General features: G+C 39.5%; 1 protein-coding gene across 2 annotated transcripts in view; it reads left to right on the top strand.

The window, feature by feature from the left end:
• The window catches only part of LOC132180791 (S3 self-incompatibility locus-linked pollen protein), a 30,439-nt gene extending 12,405 nt beyond the window's left edge, over positions 1-18,034 (top strand). For both annotated transcript variants that reach the window (XM_088513258.1, XM_059593741.2), the window contains 6 exons: positions 13,820-13,936; positions 14,351-14,436; positions 14,586-14,692; positions 15,672-15,763; positions 15,852-15,928; positions 17,226-18,034. In XM_088513258.1, coding sequence (XP_088369384.1) covers positions 13,820-13,936; positions 14,351-14,436; positions 14,586-14,692; positions 15,672-15,763; positions 15,852-15,928; positions 17,226-17,708 — 962 coding nt within the window. In that variant the 3' untranslated portion in view covers positions 17,709-18,034. The remainder of the gene's footprint in view (positions 1-13,819; positions 13,937-14,350; positions 14,437-14,585; positions 14,693-15,671; positions 15,764-15,851; positions 15,929-17,225) is intronic.
• Positions 18,035-18,414: the final 380 nt, after the last annotated feature.

Raw genomic sequence — 18,414 nt, 5'->3', positions numbered from 1 at the left:
CTATCTGCATTCATGCAATGTTTTCTTACATTGAGTTTGCAACATCCAGTTGTGCAATGTCATGAGTTTTGCTTTGTGTAAATAATAATAAGAGTATTGATCTAGGGGAAGTCATGCGTATATTGTACATGCATCAAATTAGGAGGCATATAGGATGATTAATGTATTAACCAACTAAAACCTTGATTACCTTGACTGTCAACTATGGATTATTTGAAACTGAGGGCAGGGTGCTAGCACCTGCAGCAGTGTGTCAGATATTACCATAGGCTGAGTTATATAAGGTTTGTAAACCATGAGTGTTGCTGAATCTGACTTGTCATGAGCTATTATTTGGTAGTTATTCTTATTATTTGTTGTATATGCTGAAAGGGTAATCTTGGGTCATGGACTACACTTTGAATAACGTTGAAAAATTTATTTCTTTTCATAATAGTAGCGTAAATCTCTCCAAGTATAGCAGGCTGCGTCTACTTGGACTCGCATGTGTAGGTCAAAGTGGTTTGGTTTGACTCTCGACCCAGTTTCAGGGGATGTCCATATATTAACTCCTTTGAATATCTCCAAATAGAAATGAGTTGGCCAGTTGGATTTGGCTTGGGCAATATTTATCGTCTGTGATCTTACTTTGACCTGCATTTGCTTCATTGCCAGGTTTACCCCAAGGTTTTCGTCTTAAGTAATAGAACTCAGGAACTTGTGTTGGGAGGGTAGAGGATTTTCTCAACAGGAGACTTAAATCATTCATCTTTTGATGAGTAAGATAATCATTCAAGTCACTGAAATAATTCTACATCAGTTTTTATTTTAGAAAAAATGCCAAACTTGGTTTGAATGATGTTATCATTTGGTCAATTTACCACCATTCTGTCCACAGATTTTTACTATTCATTACCATTATAAAAGCATGTAAATGGCTGAAAGAAACTATGTTTCCGTTACTTGTGTGTTCTTTTGTCACTTTGCCACCATCATTATTATTGTTATCTTACTAATGTTGTTCACTCTTTTAATTTTTTCTTTAATTTTGTCCTTATGCATGCTTAGATCCTATGCTACATGGATACTTCACTCATTTTGATGTGTCTGTGTAGCATGATTCTCCAAATCATTTACAGTCCAGGGTGTTCTTGAGATGGTTTTTTAGGGTGTATTAAATGTTGATGGCTATTGAAAATGCTATTTTCAGATAGCCCGAAGAAACTTTCCTTTTGAAAAGAAATAAATTAGTGAGACCTTATAAAGATTTAGGCAAAGAAACATCAGGAAAATTTATAATCATAATTTGGTTATGGGCAAATTAAGCTCTTAGGAGTGTAATATCTTAGATGGTGTCCATGATTCTTCATGTTTACTCCTTTTTGTGTTTTTTTGGGGGGCTGTGGGGAGAGGAGGGTGGGTTGGGGGTTACCATTAGAGAGGAAGCCAACTTACATAGGATAGTTTTAGGTAAACCTGTCTACAGGCACTTGTGGTGGTAGGCTTTAGGATAGAAGTTATAATTTTAGGATTTGTTATGGTGAGAGAATTGATATAGGGTTTATATAAATTTAAAGTTTGAAAATGTTGTTTTCCTATTGGCTGAAAGTTGCAGACATTTTTTTTTTTTTTTTTTTTTTTTTATAAGTAATGATGCATTAAAGAGCGCAGAGGGGCACAACCCAAGTACACAGGAAGTATACAAGAGAACGATTAAGTAGAAGAGAAAGAAGAAGAGAACATAAAAAGAAAGTTAGGGAAATTGATCACTAGGGGGGCAAGCCAGCCTGCCGTCCAAGTAAAGAGCGTGTACAAAACGAAATGAACAAGGTCCTCAAGGTTCTTCGACAAATCCTCGAAGCATCTAGCGTTCCTTTCCTTCCATAAGCACCACATAAGACACAGGGGAGCCATCTTCCACACTACCGCACTTCGGGATTTACCACCCGACCACCAACTATCAAACATCTCCTTGACGCTTCTAGGCATAACCCAACACATGTTGAAACGAGAGAAAATAACATCCCACAAAAAGCGCACAACCTCACAGTGAAGAAAGAGATGATCCACAGACTCCCCTTCCGATTCACACATACAACATCAATTAATCACAAGAATACCTCTCTTCCGAACATTATCCAAGGTAAGAAATTTCCCAAGGGCGGCCGACCAAGCAAAAAACGCCACTCTTGCAGGAACCTTGGTGCACCAAATACTTTTTCAAGGGAAATGGTTGGACTCTTTAAGGATAAGCTTACTATAAAAGGAGTGAACCTCAAACTTCCCTTTTCTAGATGGGATCCACCACATCCGGTCCTCTCCTTCCCCACGCAACGAGAGTGAATACAAGAGCGAGAAAAGGGAGGCTAAGGCCATCTCCTCCCAATCCTGAATTCTTTGAATAAAGGTAACATTCCAATGAACCATACCATTTATGCTCTCCCTGATATCCGCAATTGAAGCGGCCTTATTGCTAGCAATATTGAAAAGCCTGGGAAAAGCATCCTTGAGGGACATCTCACCGCACCAAATATCCTCCAAAAATTTGACTTTCAGCCCCAAGCCAGGATCAAATCTAAAGTGACAGTGAAACGACTTCCAACCCCTACAAATGTGTTTCCATAACCCCACCCCATGCGAACCGCGAGGAACTTTAGAGCGCCAACCGCCCCAAAACACCCCATACTTTGCCACTAAAATCCTTCTCCACCAAGCTTCTTCCTCATTGGCAAATCTCCACAACCATTTCTCCAAAAGAGCTTGATTAAACAACCGCAAACTCCGAATCCCTAGACCACTCTCAGAAATCGGAGTACAAACCTCGTGCCAACTGACCAAGTGAATCTTAGGCTCGTCATTGAGCCCCTCCCATAAAAAATCCCGTTGAATCTTCTCAATGCGATTCGCCACAGAGGCGGGGATAGGGAAGAGAGACAAAAAATATGTAGGAAGGTTGGATAAGGTGCTCTTGATGAGGGTGAGCCTAGCCCCCTTGGACAAATACGAACGTTTCCTTCTTGCAATCTTCTCCAACATGTCTTCCCAAATAGCCAAAAGCTTGAAAGAAGCCCCTAGAGGAAGACCCAGATACTTCAAAGGCAAAAAGCTGGTGCCACATCCCAGAATGCCAGCCAACTCACCCTCACCCGTGCCTCCGACAGGGACCAAAACAGATTTGGCCCGATTAACTTTTAGCCCAGAGACAGCCTCAAAGCCAATAAGAAGGGCTTTAATAAATCTAATTTGGTCAGGGGCAGCCCCACAAAAAACCAACGTATCATCAACAAAAAGGAGGTGGGAAACAACAACTCGATCAGACTCACCGGCTCCCACATAAAAACCATTGATGAAACCCCTGTTGATAGAAACATTAATCATTCTGCTGAACGCCTCCATAACCAAGATGAACAAAAAAGGCGAGAGAGGATCGCCTTGTCTCACCCCACGTGAACTCTCAAAGAAACCGGATGGAGAACCATTGATCAAAACCGAGAACCGCGCAGACGAGATACAATGCTCAATCAATAAGCACCATTTCTCACCAAAGCCGCACCTTCTTAGCAAGTAGAGTAAAAACTTCCAATTCATGTGGTCATAAGCCTTTTCCATGTCCAACTTGCACAAGAGACCGGGATCCCCAGATCTGATTCGGCTGTCAAGGCATTCATTGGCAATAAGAACCGAATCCAAAATATGTCTGCCTTTGACGAAAGCATTCTGCGGATTGAAGATGACCCAATCCATAACTCTCCTCATTCTATTGGCTAAGTCCTTGGTAATGATCTTATAGGTACCCCCCACAAGGCTGATTGGACGAAAGTCCTTCAGATCGGAAGCCCCATGAGTCTTCGGAATAAGAGCCAGAAACGTGGCGTTAAGACTTTTTTCAAATTTACCTCTATCATGGAACTCCGCAAAAACAGCCATAATGTCCAATTTGATCACATCCCAACAATCCTGGAAGAAAGCCATAGAAAAACCATCCGGGCCTGGTGCCTTGTCCCTATACATATTTTTAACCACCTCCCACACCTCCCTTTCCTCGAAAGGAACTTCCAAACTAAAGGACTCGTCAACATCCAACATGTCGAAGTGGAGATTATCCAACCTCGGTCTCCGGCTAAGAGTCTCCGAGAGGAGCGACTCATAAAAATGAGTAATGTGATTACTAATAGCCTCTTGATCAGAAGAAATAGTGCCATTAATATTCAATGACTCAATGCAATTCTGTCTACGGTTGGCGTTAGTAATCCGATGGAAGAATTTCGTACACTCATCCCCCTCTTTCAACCAACGGATCCTAGATTTTTGCCTCCAACTGATTTCTTCTTGAAGGAGGGAGGATTCTAACTCCCTAGCAAGCACCCTTTTCCTCTCAATCTCCTCAGAAGATAAACCCCTCTCTATTTCCGCCTTCTCAAGGGCTTTAAGATCATCCATACTAGCCTTAATACAAGCCCCCACATTGCCAAAATCTTGAGCATTCCATCTTTTAATGTCCCTTTTTAGAGCTTGCAGCTTCTTAGAAAGGATGAAACTTGGGGTACCATGAAAATGATACGAGGCCCACCAACTGCGAACTTTATCGACAAAGCCCTCCACTTTTAGCCACATATTCTCAAATTTGAAGGGTCTTTTGCCTCCCGAAAAAGGATTGCAATCCAGAATAATAGGGACATGGTCGGAGCAAACCCGGAGCATCCTCTTTTGCCGCATATCCGGATGACGAACCTCCCAATCCGTTGCTGAAATTGAGTGCAGGAGATTCTATTCAGCAGCTAAGATGGTTCTTTTGGGATGGCTTCAGGGACTGTTTATACTTATCAGCTATGGGCAAACATATAGGGTTTTAGGGTTTTGATAGGTGAGGAGAAAGGCTTGATATGGGGTTACACAAGGGAGAAGAAAACGGAAAATTTTGTGCTGTTCAGGGGCTGTGACCAGTAAACATGAACTGTAATGCCCCTCCAAAATAAATGTGATACCTCACATAATCCACGTACTACTATTACCTTATGAATATCGTAGCGGAAATTGCTATATATATTTTATTAATTGAACTATATACTTAACAATAATCACCAGAGCACTAGTCCAGAACATACTCGCATTCAATCAATCATAATGTAAGGGATATAGTTTTAGTGGGCCTTCAAGTGTAATGGGCCCATTATAATGTGGGCCTTTTAGTATAATAGGTGTTGGGAGTTAGAATTGTGTAGCTGAATGTGGGTTGCATGAATATAAGCAGCTCAGTTCATTAGAGGTATGAAAATGACTTGAGTGTTTCAGTTGCTTCCATTTGGAGTGGCTTTCTCGAACAACCCATTTATCAATACAGTTTATATATCCATTTCATCATCATCTTTTCATTATAATCCTATATCTTTCATATTTCATATATAACATCCATACATCTTACAGATTATGAATCGAAGAATAGAAAAACCCTTAACAATTGGTATCAAAGCCTTCAATCTTACGATCCTACAATGGTATGGTACTACCAAGATGCAGATACACAAGCGCTTCCCAAATGTTATGGGTAGAATCCTTCGGCATCGATAGATCAGGATTTACTATTGAGAAAGGTGTTGGAGATGCTAGAAGAATTACAAGAAACTATGAATGAAAGGGCGGAAAACACACGCCAATTGGTGTGTAAATTGGACAAGTGTGTTGGGATTGCTCAAGAACTTGACGAAGAAGAAGCGAAAAAGGAGCAAATCATGCCAGCAAAAATGGCTTCTGGTATCCCAGTGGTATCCATTGAAGAAGAAATTCAAGAAGAAGAACAGATTTTCATTGAAGTTGAGAGAGATTTATATCAGCTATGGTAATACAGAAAACGACACTCACCAACCGTTCGATGAAATTCCTCAACCAAGCCAAATGGAGTTAAGCATATTAGAATCTAATGGCGTGGAAATTGTTGGCATTCCTAAAGAAGCGCAAGAAGCAATGCAAAAAAAAATGGCAAGCAATGGAAGAGTCAAAGATAGTTCCTAAAGAAGTCCAGAGCAAATAAATTGTTTGCATGCCTGAGAAAGAACGAGAACCAATCCAAGGAATTCTTTTAGACATGGAGAGGAATTATTGTGATGTAGAGAAGGTGTTTGATAAAAATCTAGAAAGAGAGTTGGATGATGGTGTCTTCTTTCAGTGGTGTTTTGATCCCGACAAGAATCCTTTCCTTCTTGAAGAAACCTTCTCCAATCTCTTGTCCAAGACGATCAAGTACATGAAGTTCGAGAAGCTACAATTGGCTTATGAGAATGCAGAGAACAAGGCTCAGGAGGTGATTGTGATGTTACCAGTATCAATATGCATGCCCTTGGGTCAGTTCCAGACCGACACTGTCCTAGTCGACGTGTCGTATATGTTGGGCTCAAACGATGTCCTATGTGAAATCCGTGAAGGGCCAGAGAACATGTTTGATGAAATGTTGAAGCAAAAATTTAAGCTAGTGAGTATTTTTGTGCTGGCAAGCATGCACATGAAGCTGCATCTTCAAAAAAAATTTGTTGTCTTGAAGCACCTATGGCGTTGGAAATTCCTTGGTGGCGGCCACCGTGGGTGCTGAAAATTGGGGCAGAGGCTTGCAGCACCTTTCACGGAAGATGATGGAAAGCGTGGTCATTAGGGATGGAACCTGGCTGTGAGGCTAGAAGATTGTAGAAACTTTGAATGTCTAAAAGAGGGGTGGCGTTGCTAGGGGTAAGAGAAAGGGATGGTAAGGATGAAAGTCTTGTTATTGAAGGTGGAAGATGGGTTGTTCCTTGCCTTGGGCAGCATGGGGTTTAAAGAGAAAATGGAGGTCAGGTCAGTTGATAGTGCAACAGTCAAATATGGGGAAGAGGAAGACGCGTTGGATGATGTCTAGGAAATGTGCTGGGTCAAATTGGAAAGTAGAATTTCGCTGGATTCACACATTTTACATTGAGCAACGAGCGGCATATTTGGAAACAATAAATGTTAGTGTTGGGCACTGTGAACATCTGCAAGAGGTGCCATCATTCTCTGTTGGGCATTGTAAATCTATCTCACAAGGAGGAATTTTTGCTGCATATATTATAAGCCTTGAGCCTATAAAGGACTTGGCATTAAATGGAAGTGGATGTGGCAGGTATAAATGTCAGGGGTGAGAAGGGAAAAAGCTGGGTGAGAAAAGAGGCATGGAGTATTGTGAACGTCAATTTGGGGGAAATGAAGCATCTTGGGGAGAGAAGCTTACACCACTTTAGCTTGGGTCTTTAGTCAATCTAGAGAAGTGTGTGGGTTGCTTGACAATTAGCTTAGTGCTTTGGGAAGACAAACGTGCATATGGCAGTTTATGGATAAAGAGTGAAAATGCATAAATTCAATGCATGATCTTTAGACACCCTTTTATCCGAAGTGGCCATGTTTTTGGTTTGGTACAGGTGTTAGGCAGGAACGACTAAGGAGGTGCTCCAAAAAGGAAAAAAGTTGACTTACCTTAAGTGGTCTTCGAGAAGATCTTCACGTGCTAGATCATAAATGATTAGAATTAGTGTGTTGAAACAAAAATATCGATTTTTTTTTGTCAACCGTACCTTGTGGTCAAAAATATCGATTACAAGCTACCCCCAACATTATTATTTCTTCTCCTTTTCCCCCTTCTTTTCCTTTTTAACTAAATTGGACAACTCCCATTAATTCACCCAATTATTTAACATAACTACTTCTAGACTAATGGTGACTTATATTTGACGTTTGTATCATTTGGTATCAGAGCCAGATACCATGTCATGAGTTGGAGTCATGGAGGGGGTGACCTATGGGATAGAGTGGGCTTGCTGTGGACCTTAGCTATAGAGCATTGTATTATATTACGATCCTAAGTGTCCCACATAACTTAAGTACAAACTTAACCATGTGTATATAAGTTATTGGGCACCTTCCCCTAAGCCGGTTTTGAAGGATGAATTCTACCCGAGATTTATATCATTTCATGTGGGACACTTAGAATGGTAACATATCACTATGTTTCCAAATCGAACGTCCACAACGGACCACTTTATCTGATAGGTCACTGCTTTCATTACTCGAACCCCATGACATGGAACTTGTCTTTGATGCCAAATGATGCAAACCTCCAGTAGAACGCACCCAAGAGCTTATATACACGTGGTTAAGATTATACATAAGCCATGTCCAATTCCATTAATCATCCAATTATTTACCAAGCTAACCGCTATATCTAATTTTATCTTCGGGAATTTTATTACTAACACTTAGTATTATTATTACCATTTTTTCATTTTCTCATGTGGGATGCAACATCCTCCATTCCTTATAAAAATTATTCGAAATTTGCCTGAAGTGGTTCTTGCCTTGAGGAACCTTCTAAATCTTTTGGGGTAGATCCTTATGCTTGCTTGCTAGTAGGATGATATCTTCCCCCTCCTCCTTAAGAATCTCTACTACTATTCAATTATGCCTCGACAACTCAAGATCTATTCTATAAGATATCATAAATGTTGTCTTGCCATACTGTTGGGAAGATCTACTCCTATGACCTTATGCTGATCTCTATCTTGGCTGCTAACTCACACCTAATTAACTTGTCAAACACGAGCCCTAGTCCTAGATCCTTGAAGCCAACTTCTCTGACCTAAGCATCGCCTGGTCTATTCCCTCAATCCTTAATCATACACCCAATTCCACATGATGCTAAAATCCAGGATTTTATATATATATATATATATATATATATATATATATATATATATATATATAAGTTTCGAGGATTTGGCGAGGAACCTAGAGGATCTTATTCACTTCTTTTTGTACACTTTATTCACATGGACAGCAGGATGGCTTGCTCCTTTAGTGATTGATTTTTCTGATTTTCTCTTTATGTTCTCTTCTTCTTTCTCCCCTACTTAGTCGCTCTCTTGTATACTTCCTGTGTACTAGGGTTGCGCCCCTCTGCGCTCTTAATGCATTATTACTTATCAAAAAAAAAATATATATATATATATATATATAAGTAATGCATATCATTAATAAGTGTAGATGGACGCAACCCTAGTACACAGTATTTATACAAAAGGTAACTCCCTTTAAGTATTAAAAGAAGCATAAAAATCCACAAAATCATAAAAAGTTAGAAAAGTGGGAAATGTTATATGTCAATGTCAATATAGAAAGCGAATTAACCAAGATGTTCTTAAGCTCTTCCATCGGCCTCTCACGATCTTCAAAACACCTTCATTTTGCTCTCTCCAAATACTCCACATTTAGCATAAAGGGGGCATCCTCTGCTAAATTTAACGGCCACCCAACTGCCCTCCATGACAATTTAACTCAATTACCCTTCTAGGCATAACCCATTCTACACCGAAAAGGCGAAAAAAACACTCTCCGGAATTCTTTAGCCACTTCACAATGCAGAAAAAGATCAATGAATTCCTTGCTCCTTGTACATATAATTGTCACGGGGTTCTCTTACTAAACCTCGAGGGGCAAGTCTACAAGTTCCCTTTCAAGTCCCGCATCAGACTAGGTCTATATTTTCGTACCTCACATCACGCTAGGACCTCACTGAGACCCCTTTGTCCTATGCTCATTGACTCTGCCAACTTAGTATTGAAATTCCATCACCCATTCTGAGGGAAGAAATCCTCCTTGAAATCGAACTTCCGGTCCGTAACACCTCTAAACTTTCAAGACTCTTCGGTCCGTACACTTGACGTACTTGCAGGACCTCCTCAACTTCCCGGTCTACCACACTTGATCTTAACCTATCTTAGTTACTTCCTAACTGCTGGAGCTCAATATATCACCTTCCTAACTCCTTAATGCCTATCTGGTGCACATTGAAATTCTAAGAAATTAATTTTTGATCCTACAATTACCCCCACTGAGTGATTTCGATGGGTTGGGACAAATCCCCCTTTCATAAGCATGCAAAAATATATGTGGGGTTCTAAGTCATAATATCATTACAACTAACCCCAAGTTTACCTAAGTTACATGCGCCCAAAATCATCAACGCAACTACATGTTGAAGTCCTAAAAAATCAAGTCAACTATGATTACATCAAAAAGTGGCACTAGATGCCATCTGACTGAACACGCAATCACGTGAATCTACAACCTCAAGTCAACATAAGACTAGCGCAGTCTTCATGACTCAAACATCCACTCCTATTCCTATCCCTCGTTCCCTTTGAGGTGAGTGTGTGTCAAGCTTCTCCGTGACTGTCTCACCCAGGGTAAGAACATACAACCTTACCCACATTGTCAGCCTTTGACTTTTTTCATTTGACAGAGCTAGATATCTTGTGGTTGTCTTGGGGACATTCCCTATCGAAGTGACCTGATTGTCCACATAGTTAGCACGCTTTGGATCCTACTCTACAATCCCCAGTTTGGGATTTGTCACATTTCTAGAACTAGGGTATTGGCAGAAATGCGGGTAGTGGAACCAGGATCTTTGCTGATCTGATTTGCTATTATAGGCCACTCTCTTCATGGGTCCCTGATCTTCCTTCCGTTGTGATGCCTAGGGCACTTGCCTTGCCCTTGGTTGATCTGCATTATCACTGACTGGGTAGTTAAAAGTGGCTCTCCTTGCCGCATCGATAACAAACGCTCAAACCCCATCTGCATTGTTTCCAATGACACTTGCCAAACTAAGGGCATCGAGGTGTTTGCTTCTTTTTGAATTTTTGGCGCTTGTCGATCTGTGCTCCCTAGGGCAACAACTTCCCCTTCGGATGCGAAGCGTATTGTTGGCAGAACTCCTCCTCAAACCGGGTCCAAGTAATGGTTTCCTCACTTCCCAACTCTATCAATGAGAGTCCCGCTTGGTGCGCCACTAGTGTCTTTCTCTTCTCGAAAATTTGTAGGTAGCATGCTTGACCTTTTGCTTCGTCATGCAATCCCTAACCCTGAGCAACTCCTAAATGTTCGTGAGCCAACTCTATTCTTCCGTTGGGCTCGAGTTCCTGTCAAATGAAGGGTAGAGGTGCTCGTTGAATTTCTTAAAGGAACAACCCTTCTTATCTTGCCTTGAGTTCCTCCTCCTTGGACATTGGTCACTACTCCCACTAACTGGTTCGCCACTACCTCCAATGCCAGGGTGGCATCGAAGATATCTCGTCTTCTCATCCGACTGGGAAGGCCCTTTGCCACCCTCACTTTCCCCATTGCCTTGCTTTGGGTGCGTCAACATCTCCTGGAATAAAGCGACCGTTAGTCTCATCCTAAGCAAATTTTCTCAAAATATTACTTGCAACCTATACCTTATTGCTAAACTCTCCTATCAAACCTGTCCCTTTCCTAAATAATTATAGCCTATGCTCTAGTATATATCTTACTCCTACGTCCTATTTCTAGCAAGATCATTTCCTAGGGATCCTCAGAGTTGATTTTCTCTAATACTACCTTGTAACGCCCCACCAAATTAAATGTGATATTTTGCATAATCCGCGTGGCGCGCAATGGAAATTACTATAAATATATATGTTTGAAACTTAATTGAGCTATATACTTAATAATAATCACCAGAGCACTAATCCAGAATATACTCACATTCAATCATAACTTATGTACTTCATCTGTTCACAGTTTACATCCCACTCATCTTAACTATACTGTTGACAATTTTACAAAATTACATACGATCAAAAGTATTACTGCCATCTAACCAAAACCATGATCTCTAAATGATGTCCTGGCCTGGGTCCCAAAATGCTATGGCACTCCCACTTTACAGATCTAATTGCACTGCCTCCTTATTCTCGGCTGATCAATCAACCGAAAATCAAAGCACACTACTCAAACTCAAGTTACTACAATTGGTTTCTCCACCGTTTAGTCCCATGGCCACAAAATCCAGCAACACAAACAAGAAGAAAAGCAATTGAAAACAGTCCATTACCTTCCCCGTGCGACCACATGCCACTATGGCTAGCCCCAAATGCCCTGCTACAACTGAGCAGCCTCCCTGCTTCTTCCTCTCTATCTCTTCGATTTTCCCTCTCCAAATTGATTCTCTCTCTCCCTCTCCCTCTCTCTTGGTGGTTGCGGAAATGAAAGAGGTGGCGTGGGGGGGTTTCTGTTTTTTGTTCTAACAGGGGTGGGGGTGGGTTTCGGGTCCTTAACTTCGACGGGTGGGGGAGAAGATATTTCTCCCCTCCCCCCCTTCCCCCCACAAACACACCACAGCCAGACATGTGGCTGTAGATATTATTATTATTTATTTTTTTAACCATCTTACCAAGAAGCCCCTAATATTTTTTCTAAATTAAAAAATTACCCTCAACGTTATTATTTCTTCTCCTTCTCCCCCTTTTTTAAACTAAATTAGACAACTCCCATTAATTCACCCAATTATTTAACATAACTACAACTAAACTAACCAATCCCATTAATCGAGCAATTATTTACCAAACTAACCACTATTTCTAATTTTATCATCTATGATTTTATTACTAAAAAAATTATTATTATTGTTATTACCCTTTTCGCATTTTCTCACGCGGGTGCTACATGAACAGTATTAATCACAACAGAGAGGAAAGAGAAATCACAATAGGCATCCATGCTGTCAGTAACTCCAACGATCATAATTCATCGATCAATTTCTATTCTTTTGGTACATTGAGGTCAAATCTCTATTCTTTTGAGTGCACTGGTAGCATTAGGACTTCTAAGTTGACTTGTGAACTAAAGGCCTGATAAATCCCTATAAAAGACTCCTACTATTAGAACTTTCTTGGTAATCATTACTCAGAAAATAATCCTAAAAATAGAATTATGCACAGGCCTTATGAAATTTCAGATCTGCTCCTCCACATCAAAACACCTCTAATTGTTAAACTAATAAAAGTTGTTTTGACCCTAGACTCCTTACAGCATGACCTTTAACACCACTGAACTCTTGCTTCAATTGGACTTGTGAACTAAAGGCCTGATAAATCCCTATAAAAGACTCCTATTAGAACTTTCTAGATTTATCATTACTAAGAAAATAATCCTAAAAATAGAATTATGCACATGCCTTATGAAATTTAAGATCTGCTCCTCCACATCTAAACACTTATAACTGTTAAACTAATGGCTCAAATTAAAAGCTGTTTTGACCCTAAACTCCTGACAACATGACCTTTAACACCACTGAACTCTTGCTTCAATTGGGCATGATGTGAACCACAGAAAATAAATCTTGAAATTGACAAAATTGCGAAGTAGCATGCATATCAACAGCAAATCAATATTCCATGGTTCCATCGCCAACAAAACCAAAATCATGTTTGTTGTTTCACTGCAAACAAATAAAGAAAGAGACTTAAATTTTTGTCAGAGGGACATTTAATAGCATTGCACGTGTTGCAAGCAGTGGTATTGATCATGATTAGGACCTTTAAATTATTTATAACTAGGACTGTAGCATTAATCCAAAGTCTTCTAAGTTATCTTACATGCTGAGCAATTTATTATTATTCTACTTTGTATTAGCTGATCAGAAGGGTGCTATCCCAGGAAGATGTATGCATGAAGATGGAATAATTTCTGCTCCTTTATTTGTACCTTAGTCTATCTTTGCTGCATCCAAAAACGAGAGGCTATGGCATTCATGAAAGTTGTCCATTTATAATCTTTGTTAGAAGCTGTGAATATGAAAGAAGGTTCCTTGTGAATAGACTTGTAGAGTGTCATATCTAGAATCCCTTTTATAGATTTTTGTTCTGTTTACACTACCAATGAATAATGCTCCTAAAATGTGTGGTCAAGTTGTAATATTCTGACTACCAATTTTTTTCTTTTGATGTGCTCAACTTGTGGCATTCATCTCGGTTCCCTGCAGACTACCTTGTGACAAAATGCGGTGTGCTTATGATGTCGCTGTTTGTGTTCTTTACGACCACAATGTCAGTTTCATTTACATTGAGAGAGACACAGACCCGCATGCTGAAGTTTACAGGTTTGATAACCTCTTTTTTTTTTCCGTGTTATTAGCAACTGGACAGAGTTTTCCTCCAAACTGGGTTGGAGGAACTTCTTTCAATCCAGTCTATAAAAATGACATGTGTCCATTTTTTTAATAACATGTGAGATGCACATGAGTTTTTAATATTATTTATTTCAACTTTATCCCTACTATTAAAAAACATATGCATCTCACATGTTCAAATGACATATGTCATTTTTATAGATTGAGTTGAAAGAAGTTCCTCCAACCCAATTTGGAGGAAAACTCTGTCCTTGCTTCTTCCTTTTCGATTTCTTCACTGGTGAATCCAATGGGTACATGGATTGACGTGGCAAATGATTAGGGTGCTACAATCCTCATTCGTGTGCTCTCCCTTAAAATTTCGCTTTTGCCAATTTATTGCAGTGCAGCTTCAACACCATGCCCGGCATCGGCTTCCAACTTTTCAGTTGATCTTTGTCCATGTAATTGAATCACTTGTCTTTGTACCGGTAAGCATTGATTCTATTTATTTATTTCGGATAGAGATTCTACAAAGCCATTCTCAAATTTTTATAAACGAATTCAATTGTCTTCTTCCACAGACTATTTTGATTTCTGTAGGTTGTTGGCTAATAGAGTTATAAATTGGGTTTTGCAGATTATGATTGGTATCCTATTTTTTCTGTTCGAATTTTATGATGATCAGTTGTTGGCTTTCATGGTCCTGATTCTTGTTTGGCTGAGTGAACTCTTTACCCTTATCAGGTCTCTCTCTCTCTCTCTCTCCATGGATATATAGCGACTGATTTGGTGTACCGGGTATACTTATGCATGTTGTCTTTGGTTGAGAAATATTGCATATATGTTGCATTCTATTAGGACAAGGTAGCCTATCTGATGGGTTTGCAGGCAAAAAATACCTGTCTGCAACAGCATTTTTGGATTTCTGTTAAGAACAATTTACTCTATTCAATGTAGAAGTTTATGCTTTGCAATGAGGCAGGTAGGATCAGGTCGGGCCATACATGGGTCAGAGTTGTGGTTGGGTATTCATGATGAACATTGTTTGGATTCCTTGACTTATTATGACCAATATCAGGAGGTGTGGGTTGAGTTGTGGTTGGGTATTCATGATAAACATTGTTTGGATTCCTTGACTTATTATGACCAATATCAGGAGGTGTGGGTTGAGTTGTGGTTGGGTATTCATGATAAACATTGTTTGGATTCCTTGACTTATTATGACCAATATCAGGAGGTGTGGGTTAGGTTGTAAATGAATCTGGTTCACCCAAAGGCAGACCTACACTCAGTCAAGACTAAATTTGGGGTAGTGGACAGGCTGGGTTGTTATTGACACTCATGGTAACAGTATCTTAGCTCATACAAAACCATTTCTGGGATTCTTGCAGAAGATGCCCAGATTAATGGCATTGATGCAATGATTGAGCTATTTTTTCACTTGAGCAATGATTTTGACACGAGTTGTTGTGGCTGAAGGGGAGCAACAGATGGACACTTGTTTAACAATTATGTCTGACTAATTAACCCTCCATCTGGCAAACACTTCATTTGCCACTTTTCTCTCTCTCTCTCTCTCTCTCTCTCTCTCTGTGTCTCATCATGTGTACTTGTCTATATGCATGTATGTGTGCTTCTGGTGTATTTTTCTAATTTGGTTGTGCAGGTAAATTCATGTGTAATGTTTTTCTAATATGGTTGTGCTTGCTAATATATCTTGCAGCGTCCGGACACCAATATCAATGAAGTTCTTCCCTCGCTTCTTTTTGCTCTACTTTCTGGTTTTTCACATTTATTTCTTTTCCTATGCTTATGGTATGGCCCTATTACCTTTCTGGACTTATTTCTGTATCAGGTGGAATCTCTTGTTTTTCTCTTAAACTATTGCTTATAATTTCTCCAGGTTTTTCATATTTGGCTCTGTCTACTGCTGCAGCATTTATGCAGCACCTCATTCTATACTTCTGGAACCGTTTCGAGGTAATGATTATTGTATATGCTAAGTTCTTTTTTTCTTTTTTTTCCTTCTCCTCTCAATACATTTATGCATTGGCTAATAGCAGGTCACTATTAGCTTGCAATTGTATTTCATGAAAATTATTGAACTGAATTCTTTTTTGTTGACTGTTTTCACTTGCATGTATCAATAGGTTAGTTACAGCTCTATCTTTACTGAAAAATGAGCAGGGCTTGTTTCTATTCATGGTTTCTCAATTGTTTTTGGTTAATAGACATTTCCTATTGCATCTTTACTTGAAGCCATTATATATGGATTCTTCTGCTTCAATGGCCATTGGTCATATACATGGGTTAGCTTCCTTGCCTTGTCCCATAGAAGTCATTTATGTGAATGGGTGGTGTCTGGGTTATTTGTTAAAATGGGCTTTGAAATGAGTTGTGTTTAACAATTTATTGAATAGGGCCCAGAGACTTCGTGATTCTGTTTCTACTGGGAAATATATGAAACAGATTTGGAGAATTGTTTTTTTATTTATTTTTTCATTATTGATCATACAAATATTTTAGAGGCATTATTTGTTTAAATTTTAGGGAAAATGCCATGTTATTAACCTGAGTTTTGCCTGTAACAAATTGCCTCATGGGCTTCTAATTTTTCGAATTCACTTCCTTTAGTTTTGCTCATTGATAAAAAAAATAATTTCATCCAAACTTTAGTCCTGTTTTTAGCAGGACTAATGCCATGTATGCAATTTTGCACATTAGATCCACAAACAAACTTCTGCATGTTTGCACTGTCTCATCAAAAAAAAAAAAGTAAAAAACAAAACCATATAAAGGAAAAAAAAAAAATCAAAGTATTCATGGAGGGGCAAGCAAACCCCTTTCCCACCCACCCTCCACCGAGTGGTGGGGTGGGCTGTGTAAAGGGGGTGGGGGTGATGTCCCTAAGTGGAGGAGTACAGTGGGTCGACCCATCCCTCCCCCAACAATTGTAAAATGAATGATTGACACCCTGTCTAACTAAAACTTAAGAACACCCATTTTGATTTCTCCTTTGTGTTAAAAAATGCCCTATTAATCCTTTCCATAAAGATGTGCTGTTGAATCTTCAGAATCTTTGGAGCATGTTACTGTTTATTATATTGAAGTCAGTTCGATATGGTTTCATATCCAAAAGTAAGGATAGAGTCATAGCTGCTGCCAAACAAGATTGCTTATGGCACAGCCTGTATGGCATTTGTGTTGGTATAGAAATTTGAATGAACTTTTCTTGACTTCATGTTTGATCACTAATACAGTGCTAAACTTGTCCCAGGTACCTGCTTTACAAAGGTTTATGCAAAACCGTCGATCACAGCTTCAGCAGCATCCAGACTTCCACATTACCTCCTCAACCATCCTTGCGTCGACTTTACACATCACAAGATTGAACACAAGGAATCCTGGTTCGGTTAACACAGACTTGACCTCTGGGACTGGTTTGAGACATGGATCTGACCCAGTGGTGCCAGCCAATGCAGGAGTAGATGTTTCTGGGCTTCAGGAACAATCAGAAAGCGAAAACGGGGCAGGGAACCCAATGCAGATGGCTGGACAACCTAACCTTCAGCAAGCAGATAATGGTCCCAACCCTGGGGCTATGAATTCGTTCAGTTCGCTTTTGTTATGGATCTTAGGAGGCGCTTCTTCTGAAGGCTTCAACTCATTCCTTTCCATGTTCAGAGATGTGAGAGACCAAGGACAGGTTTTTGCTGAATCCCCTAGGCGAGACAACCGTGCAAATCAAAATGTGCAATAGTGTTGGAACACTATCTTTAAAGGAGATTTGCTTGTTTATTAGTGTTAGATTGTAGTGCACGTTCATGTTTAATAGCATAGCACAGGGTTTTACTGGATCTACTTGTTTGTACAGAAATGATAGATATACATATGTCGGATATGTTACTTGTTAGAGACTAAACCCTGTTAATTCATCCGTGTAAGCAAAAAAGAACAAGAAAATCAAAGAAAATGTCTACATTGCATGTCTTGCATTCACATTACATACAATGGATAGTACATGACTGTAACATATTGTTTGGGATGCAATGTTATTGAATCCTGTACTATATTTTACCTCTTCAAGTAAGGATCCAAGTGACAATGTTTGAATTTCAAGAGAGAAGATGCTTGTCTTGTAGGGGTTGTGTGAGTGTGTGTGTGTTTTTTTTTTTTGAAGAAGAAGAAGAAGAAGAAGATTGGAGGACTCTTTCCATTTTTCTATTTTTTTGTAAAGATTTTAATTTGTTGCATTTAACTGCAGTATACTGTCATATCATTTAAACATTTTGAATGGCATTACAACATGTTTCAACATATACTATTAATGTTGGGTCTTGAAAATGGTGATATCTCTTATGGAGATGTTGATCTCGTGGGAGACAACCTGTCGAGCGAGACCCCAATGTCTTTGGGGTCTTTGTGGAGCTTGAATGCCATTGATTTTTGAAAATCAAAGAATGAGA

This window comes from Corylus avellana, chromosome 2 (assembly GCF_965113065.1).
Source record: "Corylus avellana chromosome 2, dhCorAvel1.hap1.2, whole genome shotgun sequence".
NCBI lineage: Eukaryota > Viridiplantae > Streptophyta > Magnoliopsida > Fagales > Betulaceae > Corylus > Corylus avellana.
The sequence above is the reverse complement of the archived record's forward strand: the minus strand, read 5'-3'. Positions and strand labels throughout refer to the sequence as shown.